Source organism: Larimichthys crocea, chromosome XIII (assembly GCF_000972845.2).
Source record: "Larimichthys crocea isolate SSNF chromosome XIII, L_crocea_2.0, whole genome shotgun sequence".
Taxonomy (NCBI): domain Eukaryota; kingdom Metazoa; phylum Chordata; class Actinopteri; family Sciaenidae; genus Larimichthys; species Larimichthys crocea.
The window spans coordinates 34,961,397-34,982,922 of NC_040023.1; the positions used below are offsets into that span (position 1 = coordinate 34,961,397).

General features: G+C 42.9%; 1 protein-coding gene across 1 annotated transcript in view; it reads left to right on the plus strand.

Moving 5' to 3' along the window:
• Positions 1 to 21,169, plus strand: part of agmo (alkylglycerol monooxygenase) — a 51,195-nt gene extending 30,026 nt beyond the window's left edge. The window contains exons 10-13 of the mRNA XM_019279134.2: positions 1,688 to 1,804; positions 4,647 to 4,729; positions 5,752 to 5,857; positions 20,717 to 21,169. Of these exons, the coding sequence (XP_019134679.1) occupies positions 1,688 to 1,804; positions 4,647 to 4,729; positions 5,752 to 5,857; positions 20,717 to 20,797 (387 nt within the window). The 3' untranslated portion in view covers positions 20,798 to 21,169. The remainder of the gene's footprint in view (positions 1 to 1,687; positions 1,805 to 4,646; positions 4,730 to 5,751; positions 5,858 to 20,716) is intronic.
• The last annotated feature ends 357 nt before the right edge of the window (positions 21,170 to 21,526 follow it).

The following is a 21,526-nucleotide window of genomic DNA, read 5'->3' on the forward strand; positions in this document are numbered from 1 at the left end:
GGCCGCTCATTGATATCTGTAAAGCAGAAGGAGAGGGGGTGGCGAACGTGTTTCAGCTCTTTGAGAATAAGCAGAGCCAGCATGCTGGAATACCTACAGGGCTGGAGATGGGGATGCGGGGGAGAACCCACATGCAGTGGTTTGGTTCTTCAGGATCTTGGGAAACCCCCTGAATGAGAGACAGGCATCTATTTTTTTTCCTCCCTGAAAACGATGCTGTTCCAACATGAAGCCCTCAGGCCTAATTACTTGTAGTTAAGAAGCACATCGAGACAAAAACAGGTCAAGTGACTCAGGGAATTCTTACAGAAGGACTCATATGTTCCTCCGTGTTTGGGGGAAACCGCTACGCCCAATAAATCCTGGATGACTTTGTAGATGGAACGCAACAAACTAATTTTCAACAGTTTTTTCTTCTTCTTCTGAAATTCAGCCTGAAAGAGGCTGAAAAAAACAAAACAAAAAGACTTTTCTGTTATGGAGAAAATAAACACGTAGGAGGTTGAAAAATGTCACCAGGGAGGATCAAACGTGTTGCTCCGTAACTTTTACGAGTGAAATGATTGCGTTTCTTTTCAAACATTCACACTGACTCACTTCTGTTGTTTTTGTCGTCTCCCTTATTTCCTTTTTTTTTTTTTTTTTTGTCACATTCCCGCCCTAATTCTGTTTTTTTTATCGTCCTTTCAGTGTCACTTAAAGTTATAATCTGTCATGTTTTTCATCATGTCAAAGCTCATTTTTAATCCTGTTTTATGGCTCTTTCTCAGCAGTAGCTGTTCGCTGTATTTACATTCTGTCACTGCCTCTCTGTATAGAAGTTTTTATTGTTGTTGGCACGCAGGACTACACAGGGCGGCACGCAGCACAAACTGAGCTTGATTTTTTAAGAGTTGGACAGCCAGTGATCAGCGTTGTTGTTTTTGGTCGTCCTCTTTATTAAACGTGACGTGATTAATTATCTCAGCTCACAGTCTGCTTGACTGAAGCCACGTGAGGCGTGATTGCTGCCCAGTGAAACTCGACGACCTGTTACTAAAATCAGCAACCATCAGGTGTCGCCAAATCTGATGGGTTATAACTTAAAGGGCCGGTGTGCTACGATTGAAAGTGAAGAAAACAAATTAAGTATCTCAAAGAGTCACAAATAAACGGTTCTAAAGTTATAGAAAAAGGTCCATAGCACACTAGATAAAAACAAAAATACAATGGAAGCACATGACTAAATCAACTAACTGCATCCACGTGCAAACTTGAGCGCCACTCGCGGCTCCACAGTCTGGATGAAAACCCGACTGAGCTCGGCACACGATTGGTCAACGCCACAATCATGCAACCTGAACTTCGATCTGTACGTGAGAGTTAATGAGCACTCCCATACCATCGTTACCGGCCACAGGTGGGCAGAGACTTGACCAAACATCTGGGGAACAATAGACGAAGAATCAATATGTCTATGTATGAAATAGTAATTGTAACAACTTCCACTTTTATATGATGAATATTGGTCAGGTCATCAGCTCCAACAGTCTCTGAACATGTTTCTGTAAACACGAAGTTGAATGAATCGTCGTTGTGTGCATGTCGTCCGGTGTGAGAATCTGTCTGCTTCCCAGAAAAAGAAAAAAAAAACCACAAAAAAAACGAGCGATCGGGGAATTAAGCGTGTTTTATTTTCCATGTGCAGGTTACCGGAGAGGAAGTGCCTCATGATCCCAGCTGGTCGCTGCCTTTACAAGTGTATGTGGTCATCCATTTCCTGTTGGTGCTGCTGACTTACCACGACCTGTTTGAAAACAAGATGGTACGTATGTGTCACCGTCACGTACATGTAGGATTTTCAGCCCTGCAGGGTTGAAGTCGGTGACCTCCTGGTCACACGCTGGCTACTGTTATGTTTAGGCTACTGTAATCCCTCATATAAAGTATGACAAGGTGGTCCGGGGGCTCTTAATTTAAGACTGAGTGCTGCGTGTTTGTTTGCCAACATTATTTCACCCAATTATACAGTTTGTTGTGGCTGGTCCACGGTCGAGCAGAGTCCTCTACTTAGCCAGCAGGAAAAGACTAGCTCGGTCTAACATCATGACAGGATGACTGATCGGCATTCCCCTTAAGAACAACCTTTGTCTATTATTTTCCACTCGACAGGCCAAAAGACCCCCTTCCTCCGCCTTCAGAAAAAAAAGAGGAAAAAAAGAAACAGGTCTCCTCAGCAGTTATCTTTGGAAGCCTTTTTTCCCCAGGCATAGTTTTGGTTAGCCAAAAAGTGCTGTCACGCCCAGCCCCTTCAAACTCCCAAATAAAACGTCCTGTCTTTTTGTGATCGCTACCTCCATGGTGCTCCTTCAGTTGTGGTCCCCCTCCCTTCCACCACCACCTCCTCCTCCTCCGCCTCCTCTCACATGCACACACACACACACACACACACACATCCACCTACCCCTCCCCTCCAGGGTCGAGGGTTCCCCTCCCTCTCGGCGAATGAAACACCAGCTGGTGGTCCAGCAGTGAACACAAACGCCTTAATTGTCGAGTCAACCATTTCCCAACCCAAATAGCCTTCAGGATGCAGCAATCAGGACTTGGAGGGAAAATAACAAAGTGAGCGCTCTGGCCCAACAATAAATCATGTCACTGTTCTGTTCGCTAGGCACTTATTTAGCCTGACAATTGATGATACACTGCCGGACAATTTATGGGCTTTGCGTTAATTCGAAGCCGCGAAAACATGGTTATTTCAAACAAGTGAAGCTACTCTTCAATTACATCACCAGCAGGCCAGCGTGTACGTTTTATATTATAGGTTTGCTAAACAGTTACTATTAGAGGCAGAGAGGGGGATTTTAAACCGCGTCATAAAATCTCATCTCAGAACATCTCTCAGACTTTGCAGCTCGTGTATCTGCTCCGGGTTTAAAGTTCTAACTCGAAGCAGAACAGACTAAATATAGCAACCGAAATGTGTGACTTTGAGATGCACGAGGAGGAATTTATTGTTTTTAATCGTGGCACGCACAAACCAAAAGGTCAGAGGACAGAGGGTGGTGCTCGCTTGCACTGATTGTAAAACCCCCGTGAGGCAAACTGCGATTTCTGGGGCTAAAATTGGACTTCGCTGGAACAAAATGGCAGCTTGTTTGTATTTTATTTATTTAACACCAGTGAGTCAGCATTCGCTTCGCCCTGGGGGGGGTTGAGAGGCAAGAAAACACGGCATAAATATGTGGCTGGATCTGCAAATCAATCCTGGTGTTTTGATAAAGATTATCAATAGTGCAGGGTGTGTGTGTTATCTTTGCGACTCCGTGTGGTAACATTTCACAACTCCTCTACTGTGCTGGTGTTGTTTTCTCAGTGGTAAACCCGTCCAGCGAGCTTTCATGAACTTCATCATCATAACAGCTGCAATAATGGGCCGAATAATGAGTTAATCTGCTGCGTCTCCGGGGACAACAGAATAACACAATCAGTCCACCGCCGCCACCGCCAGATGTTAGCTTTCGTTTCTGTCCTCGGCTGCGGTTTTGACGCTCAGAAAAATGATCGCGATGAATGAAGCGAAGGCTAAAATAAATTCTGTGACTTTTTTGTGGAAGGATTTTCTCCCTCGAGCGTAACGTCCACACAGATAAGTTCACGCGACCTCCTTGTAACCGACATAATTCTGCGCTCATTACGCCGCCTTACTAAAAATAACTGTATCCGTAGCCTTTGAACCGTGACGCAATGATCACTCAAGTTTAATAAACTCGGACAGTCTGGGGGTGACTCTTGTTCCTGCTCTCTGATGGATGGATCGATGCCAGAATCCCCCCCAGTTTGAGTCACTGAAATCATAATCATATCATCCCTCTGCGTTCCCATGTGAGGGCTCAGATAATATAGCTCCTGGGGGGAGGGGTTATAGATTACGACTATTGGATAAACACAAAGAAATACGGTTTTATTGCATCCTGTTGATGGCTTGATTTTATGTTTACTATATATGGCCTTTTGGGTCCGTACAGTATGGGAGCAGTCAGTGAGATTTGGCTGTTATGCTCCGGATTGAGTGTCGGAGAAATATAAACCTAAGCTGACAGCCCACTGCATCCTCAGGAGACACCGGGCTTCCAGCTGCTGCCCTCAGCCAAGGCCGTAGGTTAGAGAACTCGAATGAGACCGTACATCACGTTCTGTACTCTGTGTGTTTTGTGTGTGCGCGTCCCAAATCGCTCCAGAAAAAGGGTCAGGGAGAATCTGCATGGGATTTCTTGCTCCGATGTTGGTTGTTTTGGCTCCATTTCGGGGCTATCAGGATTCAAACTGCAGGCTCTTCCACTGTGGTCAAGTCCCCTGTCAAGACCCATCTGGGATGATTAGAGCGTCTATGTAAACTAGGCATGTCAGTGTAAAGTAAGAGGGGGATTGCATTTGCTGCAGGATACTGTATGTGCCAGTACACTTATTCTGAAGGTCAGACATGTTTTGCTTGGCACTGCCAAGTAAACAGTCGAAGCAGCCGTGCGGTTTATGACTGCTCTCCCAGTAAAGTCTCCTGTGATCGTAACTTAACCAGCCATGATATTAATTTAAGGTTTAGATTCTAATGTATTTTTTCCCGACCGCATTTCTCATGGCATGCCATCGTGTGTTGATCCTAGATGCTGTCCCAGTTAACCATTCTGGGGATGGCCGGCTACGTTCTGCTCACTCTCACCGCCCTGGGCTACATCATGGATCAGAGGTATGGCGGGTTACGAGACGTTCACGTATTGATTTCTGTGGAAGCGTTTTCGATATTTAATTAGCCGGTGGAAGAAATGTGGAGGTAGGCAGAGTTTGCTAAGAAGCATGAGAGAACGCTCTGGTTATTTATGGCAGCGGTTCCCAAGCTGTGGGTCGGAAGTCTCCCAGAGGATCACGAGATGGGTCTGCAGGGTCACAGGATAGTAAACAAGGAAGGGAAGAAGAAAAATAACCTCCTTCTGCTGCAAGAAATGATTAGACAATTAGTAAGTCGACAGAAAAAAAAGACAACACATGAATCATTTAGGCTTCTTGAAGCTGCCTGATAACTACTAATAACTTTAAATTGCATATTTTTTGTGGTTAGCATTGTGGTCTCAGGGTTCTGGGTTCAGATCCTTCTGTGTGGAGTTTACCACGGCTTCCTCTCACAGTCCAAAGACAGATGCAGGTTAATCGGTCACTCATAGGTGTGCAAATGGTTGTTTGTCTTCCAGTGGTGAGCTGGCGACTTGTCCGTGGCGTACCCGCCTCTCGGCCAAGGTCAGCTGGGATTGGCTCCAGCCCCCTCTACCCTGATAAGAATGAATAAATGAATGTACAACAAAATATCTGACATTACAACAACAAATCAAATGAGCTTAAAATGGATTTTCTTTGTTTTATGTTCCCAAATACGACTGGATGAGTTGATATTGGCACTATTTAAAAGTCAGCACATAATTAAAATGTAAATGTAAAAACAGAGGCATGTAATATTAAAATAAATATCATAAACATTAAAATTCTGCAGTCTGAATAGGGCTTCAGCATCTACTATGAATCACTTGACCTGACCACGACTCTCCTCGTCGAATCTGTTTGTACTCCATCAGCTCTTCTCCCATTAAAAACCTGTAAAATTATTCCTGTAACATCGTCACAGCAACAGAGGTGAATGCCGGCGGGGGGGGGTAAGAGTGAAGGCATCGAGCTGAAATGTCATTAAGCCTCGGTGTTGTGTCGTTTCCTCTTGTTCAGGCCGACGGCGGCTGTCCTGGAGATGCTACGCTGCGTCGTCATGGTGACGCTGCAGAGGTACAGCTACGTGAAGCCCCCGCTGCCTTCGCTCGCTGCGCCCACAGAGGTGAGACGACCTGTAGTCTGTTCGAATGGAATTAAAGTGAATTGCAGTCAGGGCGGTGGTGAAGTTCATCCACTGACAGAGCTCACATTTAGAAAGGGCAGAAAGGGCGTCGTGTTTATCGATAGCAGTGGAAATAAAATAAAGTCTGCTGATAAGGTAAGGTGAGATTAAGATCGCTGTTACAGCAGCTCACTGTAGACAAAATAAAATACATAATATAAAAATAAAGTTATATACACCTTGGATGGATAATGCATGTTGGATGATTTCACAGAAATAGCTTATATATAAACATGATGTGTAGCCTCGGTTGAAGACACTTTTATGCATACATTTTAATGGACTGTTAAAAATATATATATATATTGTCTTTTTTACCGCCTACATTACCCACAATGCAAATTTAATTGGTTAGAAATTTAGTTAGTGGCATCTGATGTTACCTTGAGCAGCTCACACCCCGAGATTGTTTTCATTTTCAAATTTCAAAGTCTTGACGCCGAACTGACGGTTCAGATTTCATTTCCTAGACCTGAATCCTGGAGATCCTGATTCAAGGCGATGAGCATAAAACAATATAATATATATAATGCATTATGTCAGAGGTGTCAGGGTCCAGTCTGACCCAGTCGTATTATATGTTATGTGTGTCGCAGAGGACATAAATAATATGTTGTCGTTCAGTTCTAAATTGCATGTGACCTTTTGTAGATCCACAGTGATATCTAAATTGCAATTCACATGTAAAGAGAGCAGACTGACTGAGTCATCATCTGTTTTGTAACTCATTCATGTTAATTGATATGAATGCTGTCAGAATGTACTCGTACTCCTTTGCACTGAAAGAAAAGGACCAATGTTGTATTTTTAGGTTAATGGATTTATTAGTCTGACCCACTTTAGATGAAAATAGACTGCATAGAGCACATGAACTAAAATAAGTTTGATACCCTTGAATTTTATTATAAGTTAAAACACATTAAATATGTTGGAAAATAGTTGCTGCAGACACGTGAAAAGACTTTGAACGATATGTCACTGAAATGTGGAGTTAGTTTTCAGTCCAGGATTTTGTGGGCGGTCCTTAAAGTGGCTGCAGTGGCTCGATGACACGCTGAGGCCACCCTGAGCAGAGAGATAGAGTTGAATTCATCACAGCTCAGAGTGTTTCAGAGTTAGTCATGTGATTTTCTCATCTGACACGTTTCAGTCGCTTCATTATATTACAGAGTGATGCCTCTTTCTCAAAATGAGGCACTGAAAAGAGAAACCACCTTTGACTGAGTATAAACACACACACAGACAACAGGCAGCAGTTTAATTTGGCCGACTCGTGGAATTAATGTTAATTAGCTGCAGTTGTTATTTCAGCTGCTGAAACTAAAGGCACGTTTGATGATGGATTCGTTATTAGATTGATTCATTTGGCACACACATGAGAGAAATGTGTTTTTCTACGGGTGGCAACATGATAAATAAAATAGACAACACAGAGTCTGACTCTGCTAAATTTTGGACCTAAAGTCCTGATATCGCCCTAGATTGAGGATTTAGGAGTGCTGGATTCAGTGGCTGAGTTAGAGCTTTTGATCAGATCACATGAGCTTCATCTGCACTGTCATGAATTTGTATTTTCTAACTCGCTTTAAGGACTTGAACGCCTCTTCAGGAGCTCGTTCTTGAGTGTAGAAACTGCAGCTGACAAAACGCCCTCACTCCGGGGGACATTGAGTAGCTGTTCTGGAGCTTTTGATCATATTGCATGATCTTCATCTGTGGACTCTGAAGCTGTATTATATCTATATAAAACATTTTTCCAAAATACCGTAGAGTTTTGGCCTCCTCTCTGCCACCCTCCATTAAAATATTGCTGAGCGTGAGCCAGAGAAGCAGTTTGTGCAACATTAAAAACTGTCGTCATATTTCAGAACAGTCCAAACACAAAGTCAACACACAACAAGGCCTAATTAGCCCGCCGGTAGCTCATGAGTGGAGAACACATGTACAGTACGACGGGCCAATTACTAAATGTACTGTAGTGAACACTAAAAAAAAACCTTTCCAGGTCTCGGTAACAGTGGAACGTTAAGCAGGACTAACAGAAGGAGTTATGAAGGCTCATTTTCATGTGTATGTTGACATGTCATAATAACATACAGTAATCTGTAAATTAAAGAATCACCGTCTGGGAAACGCGTGTGTGAAAATTTTCATAAGATTCCTTGACAGCGTCATGTTTCCCTGGTGTGTGTGTGTGTGTGTGTGTGTAGCCTGTTTGGCTGTGATCGTGTGTGTGTTGTGTGGTCTGTTTTGTGTATGTGTGTGTGTGTGTGTGTGAGCTGGGTGCTAAGTCCAGCCCTGGCGGCCCTGTGATCTACGAGTCCAGATGCGTCGCCCAATTGACCATAAAATTGGCGTGCCTTTCAGGCTCTGGCAGGCCTCGACTGTAGATGGCGGCTGACCTCTCATTACTTGCCCTCCTTCCCTACGACTGCCTCCTTTTTCTTTTTTTTTTTCCTCCCTCCTTTCTGCCCGGCTTTGCCATCCCCAGCCCAGTGTGTGAACGGCGAGAGCAACACTTCTGGAACCAATTAGCGCCGTCTGCCACTAACTAGAGCTGGCTTGATGAGATTTGCACGTGAGCGCCGAATCGCCGCCTTTTTAAAAAAACTTTTTTATTGTCCTCCGACTTCCACATCTGCTGCGCTCAGGTGTTCAAAAGACAACTCGAGGCTCTCCCACCTTTTTCTCTTTCTCACCGTAAAAAAAAAGAAAAACAGAATAAAAGAAATGAATTACACGTTTTGGCTTTTTTTAAAGGCGTGTCTAAAATGAAGCACATATCCAATTAGCTCCAGAGCTTTATGGTGGCGGGGGGAGGGAGGGGGCGAAAAAAAAGAACGTCTTGATTTACGCTGCACATGCTGGACGGCTGTGTCACTTTGACAGCGCTGCAGGTTTTATGCAGCCCTTTTTTCCTTAAACGAGTCATTAGGCCTCATTTCGAGTCGCAGTAGATCAGCTCTGGGCTGAGTAAATGTCGTGCGCGCAGGTGGGGCTCATTGAAAAACCTCACAATTTACTCCAATTGGTTCCTGACATATTTGTACCCTTTGCTCAGAACTACAGCGAAGGAGAGAGAAGAAAAAAAAACAAAAAACACATGAAACCACCCTCAAACTTTAAGGTACTTTAATGATATATGGGTCTGACGCGCGAGGTGAACGGCCAGCTCTTTGTTGCGGAGCGGGGCGTGTTTTGAAGTCGGGCCAATCAATTAACAGTCACTCGAAATGGAGGAGGGGGAAATTCACATTTAATTGTATTCAGGCTCATGCGACTGTACAGTTAAGGGAAAAGTAAAGGGGGGGGACTGCAAAAAAAAAAAAAAACTACAAAAACTAGGTCGGTCTGTGGTCCTTCAAACCCAGTGGTGTGATATACTGCACCCTTAAAGCTCACAGTGGTATTTATAGTGGCTCTGGAGATTTCCCTTGTAAAGCTGCAGGCTTGACCTGTAAACCAGGGCTGCCTCTCGCTCCCAGCCGCCCAAATTCGCCCGCCCAAAAAACAAAAAAAAAATCCACGTCTGTGCAGCTCACATGAAGACCTCGCTGGTTCAGACGAGGCTGGTAACTGTGTGTGTGGGTGGGTGTGACTGAGCTGGGCTGGCAGAGCACGGGGAGGGGAGGGTTGTGTGAGGTTATAGCTGTCTGTGCAAGAGTGTGTGTTTGTGGGGCTTCACACAATATGAACATCTGTATGTGCGTATAGACGACTGGAAGTTATTGAGAGTTTCTGATGCAGATGCTAAGAATCATATTTAAGTTAGTGATCCATCAGATGGCTTTACTTTTTTTTATCATAAACACATAAAAACAAACATTTTTTTATCAAAGGATGACTAAAATAGACCAATGCATATAAAATTAAGACGTTTCTGTGCTGCTGCTGTTCCTGCAGATCCAGGATAACATAACTAAATGTATTAACTGTTGACAGAAAACATAAAGACACAATGATTGACTAATTTGTGTTGATCTCTTATTATTTTACATTATTCGTGGTGCGGCAACGAAACCTTCATCACGATATTTAGTCATTTTTCAGACATTCACAGCTGCTTCCGTCCTCTGAGACTGAGAGACTGCAGCCAGTATACGAAGCTTACTGACACGCCATCCTTTGGAAGCGCCTCGTGCTGTTGGCCGACCTGTACGCACCAACCGCTGAGTCATCTCATTCGATCAGAAGACTGCAGACTGTGTGGATGTTTGCTCCCGTTCGCCAAACTAAGCTTCTTTTTCAGGATGGCGCTCAGTATTAGGGCTCCTCCTCGTGATTATTTGTTGATTATTCTGATTATTATTTTTTCAATTTCATCTTTTAAAGTTTGTTGGGTGTCAACAAATACCAAAGTAAGGAGTCCAGATATTCAGCTTATGTTGATATAAAACAGAAAAGCAGCAGGACGTTATGTTTGAGACACTAGGATCTGCAAAAACTGATACAAATGATACATCGATTATTAAAATTGTTGATTTTATTTGATCAATGGAGTCATCATAAAGGACATTTTGGGTGAAATAGAGATATGTATATTAAATAAAAGGTCTGTTCCCTAAACTAACCCAGAGTTATTCATCAAAAACCAAAAAAGGCCTGAACACACTGAATTATTTAGGACTAAAGGGGCATAAGTGCAGTGAAAAGATGTGAAAATATTGTTCATAAAGTATATCGTCATGCACGTTTATGAGGTGTTAATATTAAAGATGGAATTTAGGGAAAAGTCATGACGAAATGTGGTAATTTCTTTGTTTTGGCTCTCCTGTAAAGTTCGTCAGATGTCACTTACGCCCCTCTGCTTCTCACCGCTGGCAGCTCTGGATCAAATGTCAGTGAATGAGGATCTTCAGCGCGGCTGCCAGAGGTTGTGTCACCTCAGAAAGCCCACCTAGACTTTAACCTCTGTGCATGTGGAGTTTACTTAAATCAGCACTCTTCTGACAATGTGTCAACAATTTAACTTCAGAAACAGCTTTTATTGCAAGGCTGCATCGGAACGTCTGCTGTTATTTGATCCACCCTCTGTCTCCATGTGTGTCCACACACACACACACACATGCATGCATTTCGTGCAGGATTGTAATGATGTAACACATAGTTGTGTTACTGTGCGGGCCCCCGGTTTGCCCGAAGGCAGGCAGACTGAGTAATTAAAGCAGCTCTTCTCTCGAAACGGCCACAAAGTGCTGGTGAAGTCACAGTAATTTAAGAGGAGAGCTCATAAAAATACACCTGTCTTCGGCTGAGAGAGAGTGAGAGCGTCTTTGAGTTTCCTGTTTGCCTGGATTGAAACCCGGTTTTCAGATTTCTGGGTTCAAATCCAGGAGAAAGCAGCAAAAACTCGCCGTCCTTTTGTTTTTTTCCACAAGTCTTTTTATTGTAATAAAGCAAAAAAAAAAAGGATAATAAAAAGCTTTTTTATTTTACAGTTTGACTTAGATGTGTCCTCGTAATAAACTCAGTTCAAGAAGTTGATATATTAGCTCATGCGAGTTTGATACTCCAGAAGCAAATCTGAATTTACGTAATCCGGTCCAATCCAAAATATATAAAAGAAAACATCTCAACTGTTTTCACACCCCATCGAAGTTTCCATCTCGGTGCTGATAGTGTGTTTTCCAATCTCAAAACCTTTTTATTTATTTATTTTATTTTGTCAGACTTGTGAGGGAAAGATAAATGACCGAAAAGAAGAGGTCAGAACAATATTATGAAGTTCATGTCAAACACAAAAGGCCCAGCATTGGAACAAAGTGCGTTTTATCTTCAACGTATCACCTGATTTGTCTGCAGAAAAAAAAAATCACACCCCCTCTTTCCCGCCATCCCCGGCCATGAGCGAGCAGATAAGAGCGCAAGCGGTGAGAGGTCGGCGTTATCTGAGAGAGACGTTTCCATCCGGCAGATCTCAGGTGCGAGAGGTCAGCTGCCTTTTCTTTTCTTTTCTTTTCTTTTTTTTTTCTAAAGCAGGAATGTGTGGTAGCAAGAAGCAGCGCTGAGGTTAACAGGATTGTTTGGAGCAGTGGAAACTCGGTGAGCATGACATCATCTGAGAGCTCGCAGGAATGGAAAGGAAAGGAAATCTCCTCCCAGGGAGAAAATGGAGGGATTTGAAAGAGAAACGCTGGGTAGGACTGTTCCGTTGGAGTAAACAGCGGGGTGGTCGACCGTACACAGTGTGAAATATTATCACTCAATGTGCAGGGGATCGTGCCCGTCAAAGAGTAACCGCTTGGTTTATGTTGTCAAACCACTTGCCAGGTAAAGCTATGGAAATCTAACAGCAATTGGCCCTTTGGGGGTTCTCTAGCTGTATTTAGTTTGGCGTTTGCGGGGTTAGTGTCTGTGGCCAACGTTGACTTTCTTTTGAATTTGTCTTCCTATTTGTGCTTTAACTCATGGGTGAAACACAACAGTCATCCAGTTTATGATGCAGCTTCAGAGCCAGCATGTGAACCTGATTGAACCTGACGATAGCTGCTCTGTTTTGTTTTTTCTTACTGTATTATTCCTCCCCTCTTCTAAAAATGCACATAAAGCTGATTTCATAGAAGTGTAACGCCAATTTCCAAAGACGTCGGCTCGAGAAATTCAAAACATAACAAACGATAAAAGACTTTCATAAAGTTCAAATATTATTAAGTCAAAGATTCGTACCGTAAGATCAATCAAAGCGTCTCTGAACGAAGGCTTAGCGTATCCATTTAGTAATCTTTATGGCGGTGGAAGCTTTCATCACTCTCCTCTCGGTTTATTAATCTCTCTCTACGCCACGCTCATTGGCTTACTGGCTAACAATCACACGTCTGATATTGTAGTAAAATAAAATTCTTCATGGTTCCTTTTTCACAATAGTTGAAGCCTCAGCATCTTGCCTGAAGCGAGCTGGAAAATGTCTCTGGCTGCCAGAATCTGAGAGGGGGGGCGGGGGGCGGTTACAAGTTTGGACGGACTTCAGATCTAAGGTTGCAAAATTGGAAATAGCCACTGTCACACAGAGACTGACTCACAGTAAGCTTATTCCATGCTGCGAAGGTAAAACATGCTTTATGCATATTTCCTACATTGACAAAGAATCAGTTAAGAAGGTTCAAGGTTGCATATTTCTCGGGATGCATCGACTGGACTTGTGATCTCCTGATACATGATCTAAGTGTCCGAGCTTCAAGCCTGGAAACCATTTAACAGCAGATTTTATTTATTTATTTATTTATTTTTGCTACAGTAACCAAAACATTTGGATCAGTCAGTCGACACTTAATAAGATCACTATCTGCAATGATCCAGTGTATCGATCAGGGTTTTCCTGGCAAAGATCCCTCTTGGAGATCTTTTTCTGCTTTGGTGCACCCAAAAAATTATTTTGTTTTTGGAGCTTCCGTAGACTTTTGTTTGGCCGTCTCTGCCTTTTAAAACATATTCTCAAACCACATTTTAAGGCCCACTGAATGGTTCTCACGACGGACTCTGCAACCTTTTGCAAGCACTCGCAAAACTACAATTACGTAATTCTTGTTGGCTCAGCATTTAAAACTTCTCGGCCCACAGCCACACTGATGATTGCCTTGTTGATCTGTGGTTCCCCCCGCCTTCTGACTAAATCACTTCCTGTTCCTCCTCGCTTACCAAAATACACAAGCAATCAGATAGGAAACATATTTTTAAAGACACAACGGTTGATAGAGCTGGGTATATACCCTTTAAGGTATTGACCAAGTTAACCCATCGAAACTTTTCTAATCAAACCTGAGTTTGATCCTTTTGTACCCAGGTCTAGAAGGAAATTTCAATTGCCCCACTACCACAGCAACGGACTAGAGGCTGTGTACATCTGTGGTGGTGAGGTTGAGCACAAGTATGGAATGAATTCATCCATTGGCATCACTTTTAAAACCTCAATCCCACCGGACACGGACGCAACAAGGGCAGCAAAGCTGATCATGCCCATTCTAGGCAGCGTTCTCTTGATTTCACCAGAAGCACCCACGAGACGCCTTTCAGAAGCATCTTAGATATGCAGCTGTTCTATTTTTGCAGATCAAGCTGGCCGGAAGTCAGACACACAAACGGCATCGTCCGAATCCGGTCAATTGTCAAAATAAAACTCCTTGTGCAGACTCCTGATCGTAAAGACAACCAGAAGGGAAACTATTTAACTACGTAGCCTACTGTTTCATGGTAGAAGCACATAATCCAAAGCCTGGTGGGCATAACGCATCGCCTCTGAAGCCGCTTGATGAACGGACTCAAAACAGCAATGTACCCACGAGCCGTGCTTCGTGAAATCCAGTGGTTAGGGTACTGGGATTGTCTTTTTTTAAATGGTACCCAGCCCAAATGGCGAGATGCAAAAGTTTCATCTGTTCCTGCACTCTACCTCAACAGCGACATGGATTCGTCCACAGCTTCCACCCAAATGTCTGAGAGCAACTCCAACAAGGATCCACGCAGCAGGAGCACACGGCGACAGAGGAGGTGGCGTATGAGTCCTACCTGACTTGCCCAGACCTTGACTCCTGGTTCTCCATGGTGATCTGTCGTAGGATCCTCTCTTATATATGACAAAGGCCTTCAACTGCTCTGGGCATTTATGAAGCAATAAGGTAACATCCTCATGCTGCCTTAGGTCCTCTCTACTTGTTGGTCTCTTGTTGGTCATATCCCGTGAACCTTGCCGTCTCCTGACCTGCCTCTCGGTACAGACATCCTTTTCTTTCCTGCAGCCTCAGTTTCTTTAAACACAGCATCCCTTTGCTGCCTTTACGGCTGCTTCATCTGCTTTCTCAGCCTTGCACCTTTCAGCCAGCCTCGTGGGCTGAATTATTGTCTTTGGCCTTGATTTTTTTGTGCTTTTAATTAGTTTGTCTGATCCCATTTCAGATTCTGCATTTGATTGTCTTAGTAAAATGAACTTTAATTGGGCAGTAGATCTTCATTTGGTGTGTTTATTGTTGTGTTAACACCTTGGACCAAGCTGGCAAAGATGGGACATTTTTCCTCCTTGTTGAGCTGATTACTGGCGTACCACTTGTGTTGCATTACTAATTGGCGATGTTGATTACCGCCTCTTTGGACTTTCCTATCCCATGTGGCAGGAACACCGAATGGTTTCAAGAACAGTTGGCTCTGAACTCTACAGTAGGTTTGTAAAACGGAGGCTGTTATGATTTTTATAAATACAGCGGATGGATGGTTGGTTGGATGGATGGATTGATGGATCGATCGATGGAGTAGATAGTTGCCGACTCATTCATCTGCATTTGTTCTCCACGTAAATACAAAACAGGGGCTTGATTTTTACACCAACTGCTGCGCTCTTCATCAGTGAGTCCTGCAAGTGTGGCCACCCAGGGAACTGTAGTTAATGATGAGGTGAAGACTTCTCGTGCAGAGGCTGAAGCGGTGCCAAGCTGCTTGCGGTCTGAAGCGAATTAAACAGATATGAGAAGGATTACTCTCAGGGATTTGTCTCACGTTACCGGCGAGGAATAACAAGGTCTGGATGAGTCGCTGTGACCTTGGTTAAATGAGAGCAAACAGCAGATGTGAAATGGAAAACATCTAAACAACTATATCATCCTAAATTGGCGTATCATCACACCGCTTTTGTGTTTTTTGCTACACTTGCCATGCGGCGACTGCCGTTTCACATGTGTTTCGTCTGGCTGCAGTGTGTGTGTGTGTGTGTGTGTGTGGGAGTGTGACGGTGATATTTCTCATGGCTGTGCTACAGAGCAACCGATTCTCTGGTGGGACATTAACCTGCTCGACGTATCCTTCCTGAGTCTGCTCAAACAACCTGAACACAGAGACCGTATATCTGCACATAATGAACAGACAGGAAGTCCTCTTTGTATGCGTTTGAACACGCACACGTGGACACGTGTGTGCGTGTTACGCCGTGTTCTTGCGTCCTTTTAACCTGTCCTTTAAACTTCAGTTTAGTAAGCGTCTCTGCGAACTGAAAGCTCAAAGAAAACCTGAGAAAAAAATCTGAATAAGACGTTGAAGGATGGAACCGTATTAACGGACATTTTCTACAGTTTATTTTCACCAATTTAGCAATGTCCTGATGCAGCGATCTCCACCCACTCCAGCTCCGCTCTGCAGCCAGCCAGGTTGAAGCAAAAAAAAAACAAAAAAGTTCAGGCCTATTTTCCGATACAGTTCAGTCCAGGTCTGGTGGACTGTAGGCAGCCATATGGAGAGAGAGAGAGAGAGTGAGAGTGAGGGAGAGCTCTGGAAACATCCCATTACAGGTCATATATCACATGTCTGACAGCAGCCATTCTGCCTTGTTTTCATTTCAATCACGAGTGCAGCTGCGTTGGAAGAACAGCGAGGCTCTGCCATGTTAACTCGCTGAAGGCTGGAAGACGCAGTGCACCACCGGGGGGGTGTTTAACGTTTATCAGCTCGATGCTTTATATCCATCAGCAGCACCACAGAGTGACTCGATGTAGAGCTGACCGGTGTCGTACTGAAGGTCGATACAGATGTTTCTGCGCCAGAGCTGCAGATGTTATTTCCTATTTTCATGTTTCTCATCAGGCCGATTTAAGAATGGTGTTGAACAGCGTTGACATCGCACTAAAACCACATTAAAACACAGATCAAGGCCTTTTTTTCAGATGCTGTTTACATATTTAAACAAGTATGTGTGTGTGAATATGACAGTGCTGTTAGGCGTGTGATGCCCGTCGAATTTCTAAAGTCTGATTTGCCATTCTCAGATCTAACGTCAGGTTTTTCAGAGACTGAAGACGAAAACATGATTGAATCAAACTTTGGGTCTTTCTCGGCAAAACAAAATCCTGCACTACCTGTTTAAATACATGTTATCTCATATAGTTACTGTACGAACAGAGTAGGGCACAAACAGGAATGAGTGTCTGCATACAAATTCATCTTCTCCTGCTGTTTGTGTTTCGTAACATCAGTCTGACGTGTGAATTAGTTAGACATACGACATACCGTCACCACGTTTAGAACCTTATCGACCGGTGAACATCTGTTTTGTTACATCGTGTATGTTGGCTAGATAGGACGAGGATAGTTTGGGATTATTAACATTTTGAGTTTTGATTGAAGGATAGACGACGAGCTCTGTGATCTCTGTGAACGAGTCAATGCAACGTTCGTTAGTGTCAGATGAACAATAACCTGGATTATGCTGATAAAATAGCTTTGATTAGGTCGATGTGCTCTGTGGAAACATGCAGGACAGGCTTGTTATTAATAATTAACCAACTATGGGGGGCAAAAACAGGAGAGTTGAGGCTCAGACCCACCCGTACATCGTTTTTTTTTGCTCACAATCCTTTTAAAATATTTAAATATATTTAAAACATCTTTTCACGTCACGGTTTACAAAGGCTGTTGTGCCAACGAGCCATAATTCTTTATATCCAGCCTCACATAGATCCGTAGTGATCCGCAGTGTTTAGTCCAGTATTACCTCCACATGCCAGCATGCAGCGTCTGTGCAGACAGTGTGTGTTATGGGGTGACACACAAAGTGGAGGTGTGTGTGTCGACATCTCTTCACAGACGTACAATCAACGTTTGCCTTCTTATTACCCGTGATTGTAATCACTGCCTGAGTGTAGCCGAGTGTTTTAGTCGCCTTAACTTACAGACTGTTTGCAGTGTGTGGAAAGTGAAAACTTTTCTCAGATGTTGTTCTAGTGTTGTCATAAATCTTCTAAAACGACCTCTGTGAATTTCATATTAATTAAATGAAAGTTTCATTGGATGAAGTGTTGGACAGAGTCGTCTCCCCTCAGCAGCAGAAGAAGAAGAAGTCAGAGATCGTAGAGAAACCACATGTCTGTGGCTTGTTCCTATTACTGCTCTTAACAAAGTACCTTCTGCCCAAAACAAAGTGAGTGTGAGTCGATCTGCTGAGATCTCTACTTTGGGAGCCGCTGCTGTCTGGCTGTAGTGCTTATTTGTAGACGATCAAACCCGCTTCCTTCCACTGTGTAATCTGTCCCACATGGATTTCCTACAGTCCATTAAAATGTAGCATGGTGGGGCGAACGGGGAGAGACTGAAACAGAGAAAAATCGGTGCCCTTCCTCTCCGCCTCGACATGCGGCTTTGATAGAAACGTCTGTCATGTTTCGGTCTGTTTGAGTGAAATGTGACGTGCGAGGATCTGCCAAGCCTCTCGATCCCAATCCGTCTCCGAGACGGACGCGATGCAACTTTGTGTATTTGTGAAGTTTTAATCTTCCGTTTTCCCTTCAAGGAGTTTTGACTTTTAGCCGTCATGTGATCAGATTTATCAGGCTGTGAAACCATTTCATCCAGCAGAAGTCAAAGGTCAATGTGATTTTTTTACTCCCTGATTTCCTCATGAGAAACTACACTACCCACAACCTCTAGCGAAAAGCTGTTACAGATCAGCGTTACCATAGAAACATTAAAGAATATAACTTCATTTTCAGCTGCTTTATTTATTTGACGTGGCGTTTGAGCGTAAACAAAAGAAGAAGTCAGTCGTCTGTTGTGTCTTTCACATCTTCTGCCAGTGAGTTTTTGTTTAAGAAACTTAATTATCCTAATTATCTACAGTGATCCAAGTGGAGGAAGTATTCAGGTCTGTAAAAATACTGCATTAAAAAAACCCTATGACATATTATTTGCAAAATGTACTCAAAGTATTGAAGTTTGCACAGAAAAAAATCTATAATTTTTATAATTATTGATGTGTAAAAGCATTTTAATGTCGTAGTTTCATCACATTTCATCAGCTCGTCGTGTTTTATGTGTAAAATCTTAATTTTATGTCGTTTTCATGTAGCGGAGTAGGATCGTGAAATGGAGATACTGCAGTACAGTAGAAATACTCTTGAGTAAATGTACCTTTATCATTTACTTGTACTGATGTACTTTGATTTCTCAGCATCAGTGTGGCTTTGGGATCTGTCGTGGTGCGTGAACCGGTCACCTGACACACATTCAGGTGTGAGGTTGATGCATTTTTAAAGAAAGAAATATTACATGTTGTTCTGCATCACTGTTAAAGAAAAAGTATTTAAATCCTTTACTTAAATAAAATTAGCAGTACCACAGTGTAAAAGTACTTGATTACAAGTAAAAAGTCCAGTAATCAGTAAACTGTATTAGAAGTCTTAATACAGGAGGATGTTGGTGTTTTATTATTACGTTTTATACGATTGAATTATTATTACTGATGCTTTAATGTGTGTGTTTTAGACACTGTTGGGTGGTTTAATATGTTAAAATTATAAAATTATATTTTATAAACACATTTTTTTTATATTAAAAATATCTAAAACTACATCAGACAGATCAGTGTAGTAAAAATGTTTAATGTTCTCAATATTTACCTCTGAAATGTAGAGAAATAAAAGTACATAAAATGCAGTTTAACAATGTTGTGATTCGTGTCTTTAAACTTCAGATATTTAAACTATGTTTGGACAGTGGACAGGAAAAAACTTTGAGTCTTTACACCCTTGGTAAGTCGATTTGTTTCCTGTGTTTGGTCTGTCGTGAAGCTTTTGTCGTCTCTCAGCAGGGAGGCCGTCGTCAGGTAGAGAGAGGTCTGTGTTATATTCTCTCTCTCTCTCTCTCTCTCTCTCTCTCTCTCTCTCTCTCTCAGAGGAAAACAGCTGCCGTGTCCACGAGGAAACGTTGCTTTTTTTCCCATCAGGCTGTTTTGCCTGTGATGGACAGCGGTCTGGTTTTGGCTTGGGCTGCGATGTAGGATGCAGTTTATGGGCCAGAACGCAGCGAGGGGTGGAGGCGAGGGCTGTTTCTGGCAGAGCCCCCCCCCCCCCCTTCTCTCTCTGAATAGCGAGGGCGCCCATGACGGCGGCCCCTCTGACCCCGTGGTGAGAGCATCAGGGGAGAAGACCTGCTCCTTAACCTCTCGAGCTCTCCTCCTGCTTCGTCCTCGCTGTTTTCTTTCAATTAAGAATTCACTCTCAGTGTTTGTCTTTCTGTTCGCTGCTCGTAAATAGATACCCGTCGTGTTTTTTTCCTCTTTCTTTTTTATGTTATGATAATCCAGCTCGCTTTTAATCAGTGTAACAGTTTGCGGCCAACTTCCAGAGGAAGTGAGAATAAGTGCAGACTCGACAGGGAACCGACATTAAAACTCTGGATCTGTTTTAGCGTTAGCAGCTCTGGAAGACAAGGTTAGCCTCATTAAATGGAAGGGTATACTATAATTACATGGCAGAATTAATGACTAAATGATTAAAAAATATGTGAGGGAAAAAGTTTCAAAGGCTACTGTTCTGCAGCTGTAATAAGACGCTATTTCCAGCAATTTCGATGATCAATAATTATAATTTTCTCATGCAAATGTTAAAACTCGACTTAAAACTTGTTGTTTTTCAGCTTCCTTTGATCATAAACTGAATATATTTTGAGTTTGGGGGCGTTAGCTGGACAAAATAAGCTCTTTAAACATGTCAAATAAATAAATATATTTCATTTTTTTAATACTTTTTTTCCTGATATTTTATACACTGAATTAAAACACTTAAATCCATGCTGAAAATGCTCTTTAGTTGCAGGCAGATATCCTAATTTCATTAAAAACACATTTATCTAATGCAAACTCAAGCTGTCGAGCTCAATGACACATTATATCGTCACCTCGGCTGAATCAGGATTTGTTCCGAGTGCCTACAGGGTGTCCTCGTCGTCACTTTGGAGGCCTCTCTGACTCTAACCCCCTCTCTGTGTGTGTGTGTGTGTGTGTGTGTGTGTGTGTGTGTGTGTGTGTGTGTGTGTGTGTGTGTTGTCCAGGCCTTTGTCTCCCTCTCTCTGCTGTACTGGGCTCTGCAGAGCGTCTCTCAGCTGCTCAGCATCAAGAAGAAGGCCGACTGAGTCGACGACACGACAGGAGACTGAATTTCTTCTTTTTGAGTCACAATCATCGACATGATTCCTTTCCAACACTTTTTAATAAGCTTGAACACACCTCGTCTGTGTCGCCGTCCATCAGCATGATGCTGGAGATGTTCCTTTCCTAAAACATCTCCTGCTTTTTATTTGAAATGAACTTTCTAACAGAGATGCTGCTAATCGAGCCTCTAATCAACTAAACTCAGCTGCTGTGTGACTTTTATTGCCTTCAACTATGCAACATATACCTCAGCTAAGGCTGCGCTGACTGATACCTGCTGATTTTACCTCTGACTTGCACAGCCCTGTACAGTGTATTGCTTTTCTCATTGCAATAAAACTTTTGTAATCTTGCTCGACGTGTCTCCGTGTTTGATTTCATAAAAATACACACAGAACATAAAAACAACAAGAAGGTGCAGGGTGTGCAGAGTGACAGTCAGTCCACAGCAGGTGGTGCTGTAATCGTTTACAGGTGACACCTTCACATCACCGAGGCATTAAGCCACACGATGATGCACAAAACGACAGGTCTGCTGTCAACTTTTACGAAGCTCATTGTGTTTCAGTCAGAAAGACATTAAATCTACTTCATGTTTATTACTGAGGTCATAGTTTGTGGTGGTGTTGTTTCTAATATCACAGTCCTCTCATGGATGTAAATAGGGTGGCCAAAATATTAGAAACATCACTACAAACTACAACCTGAAG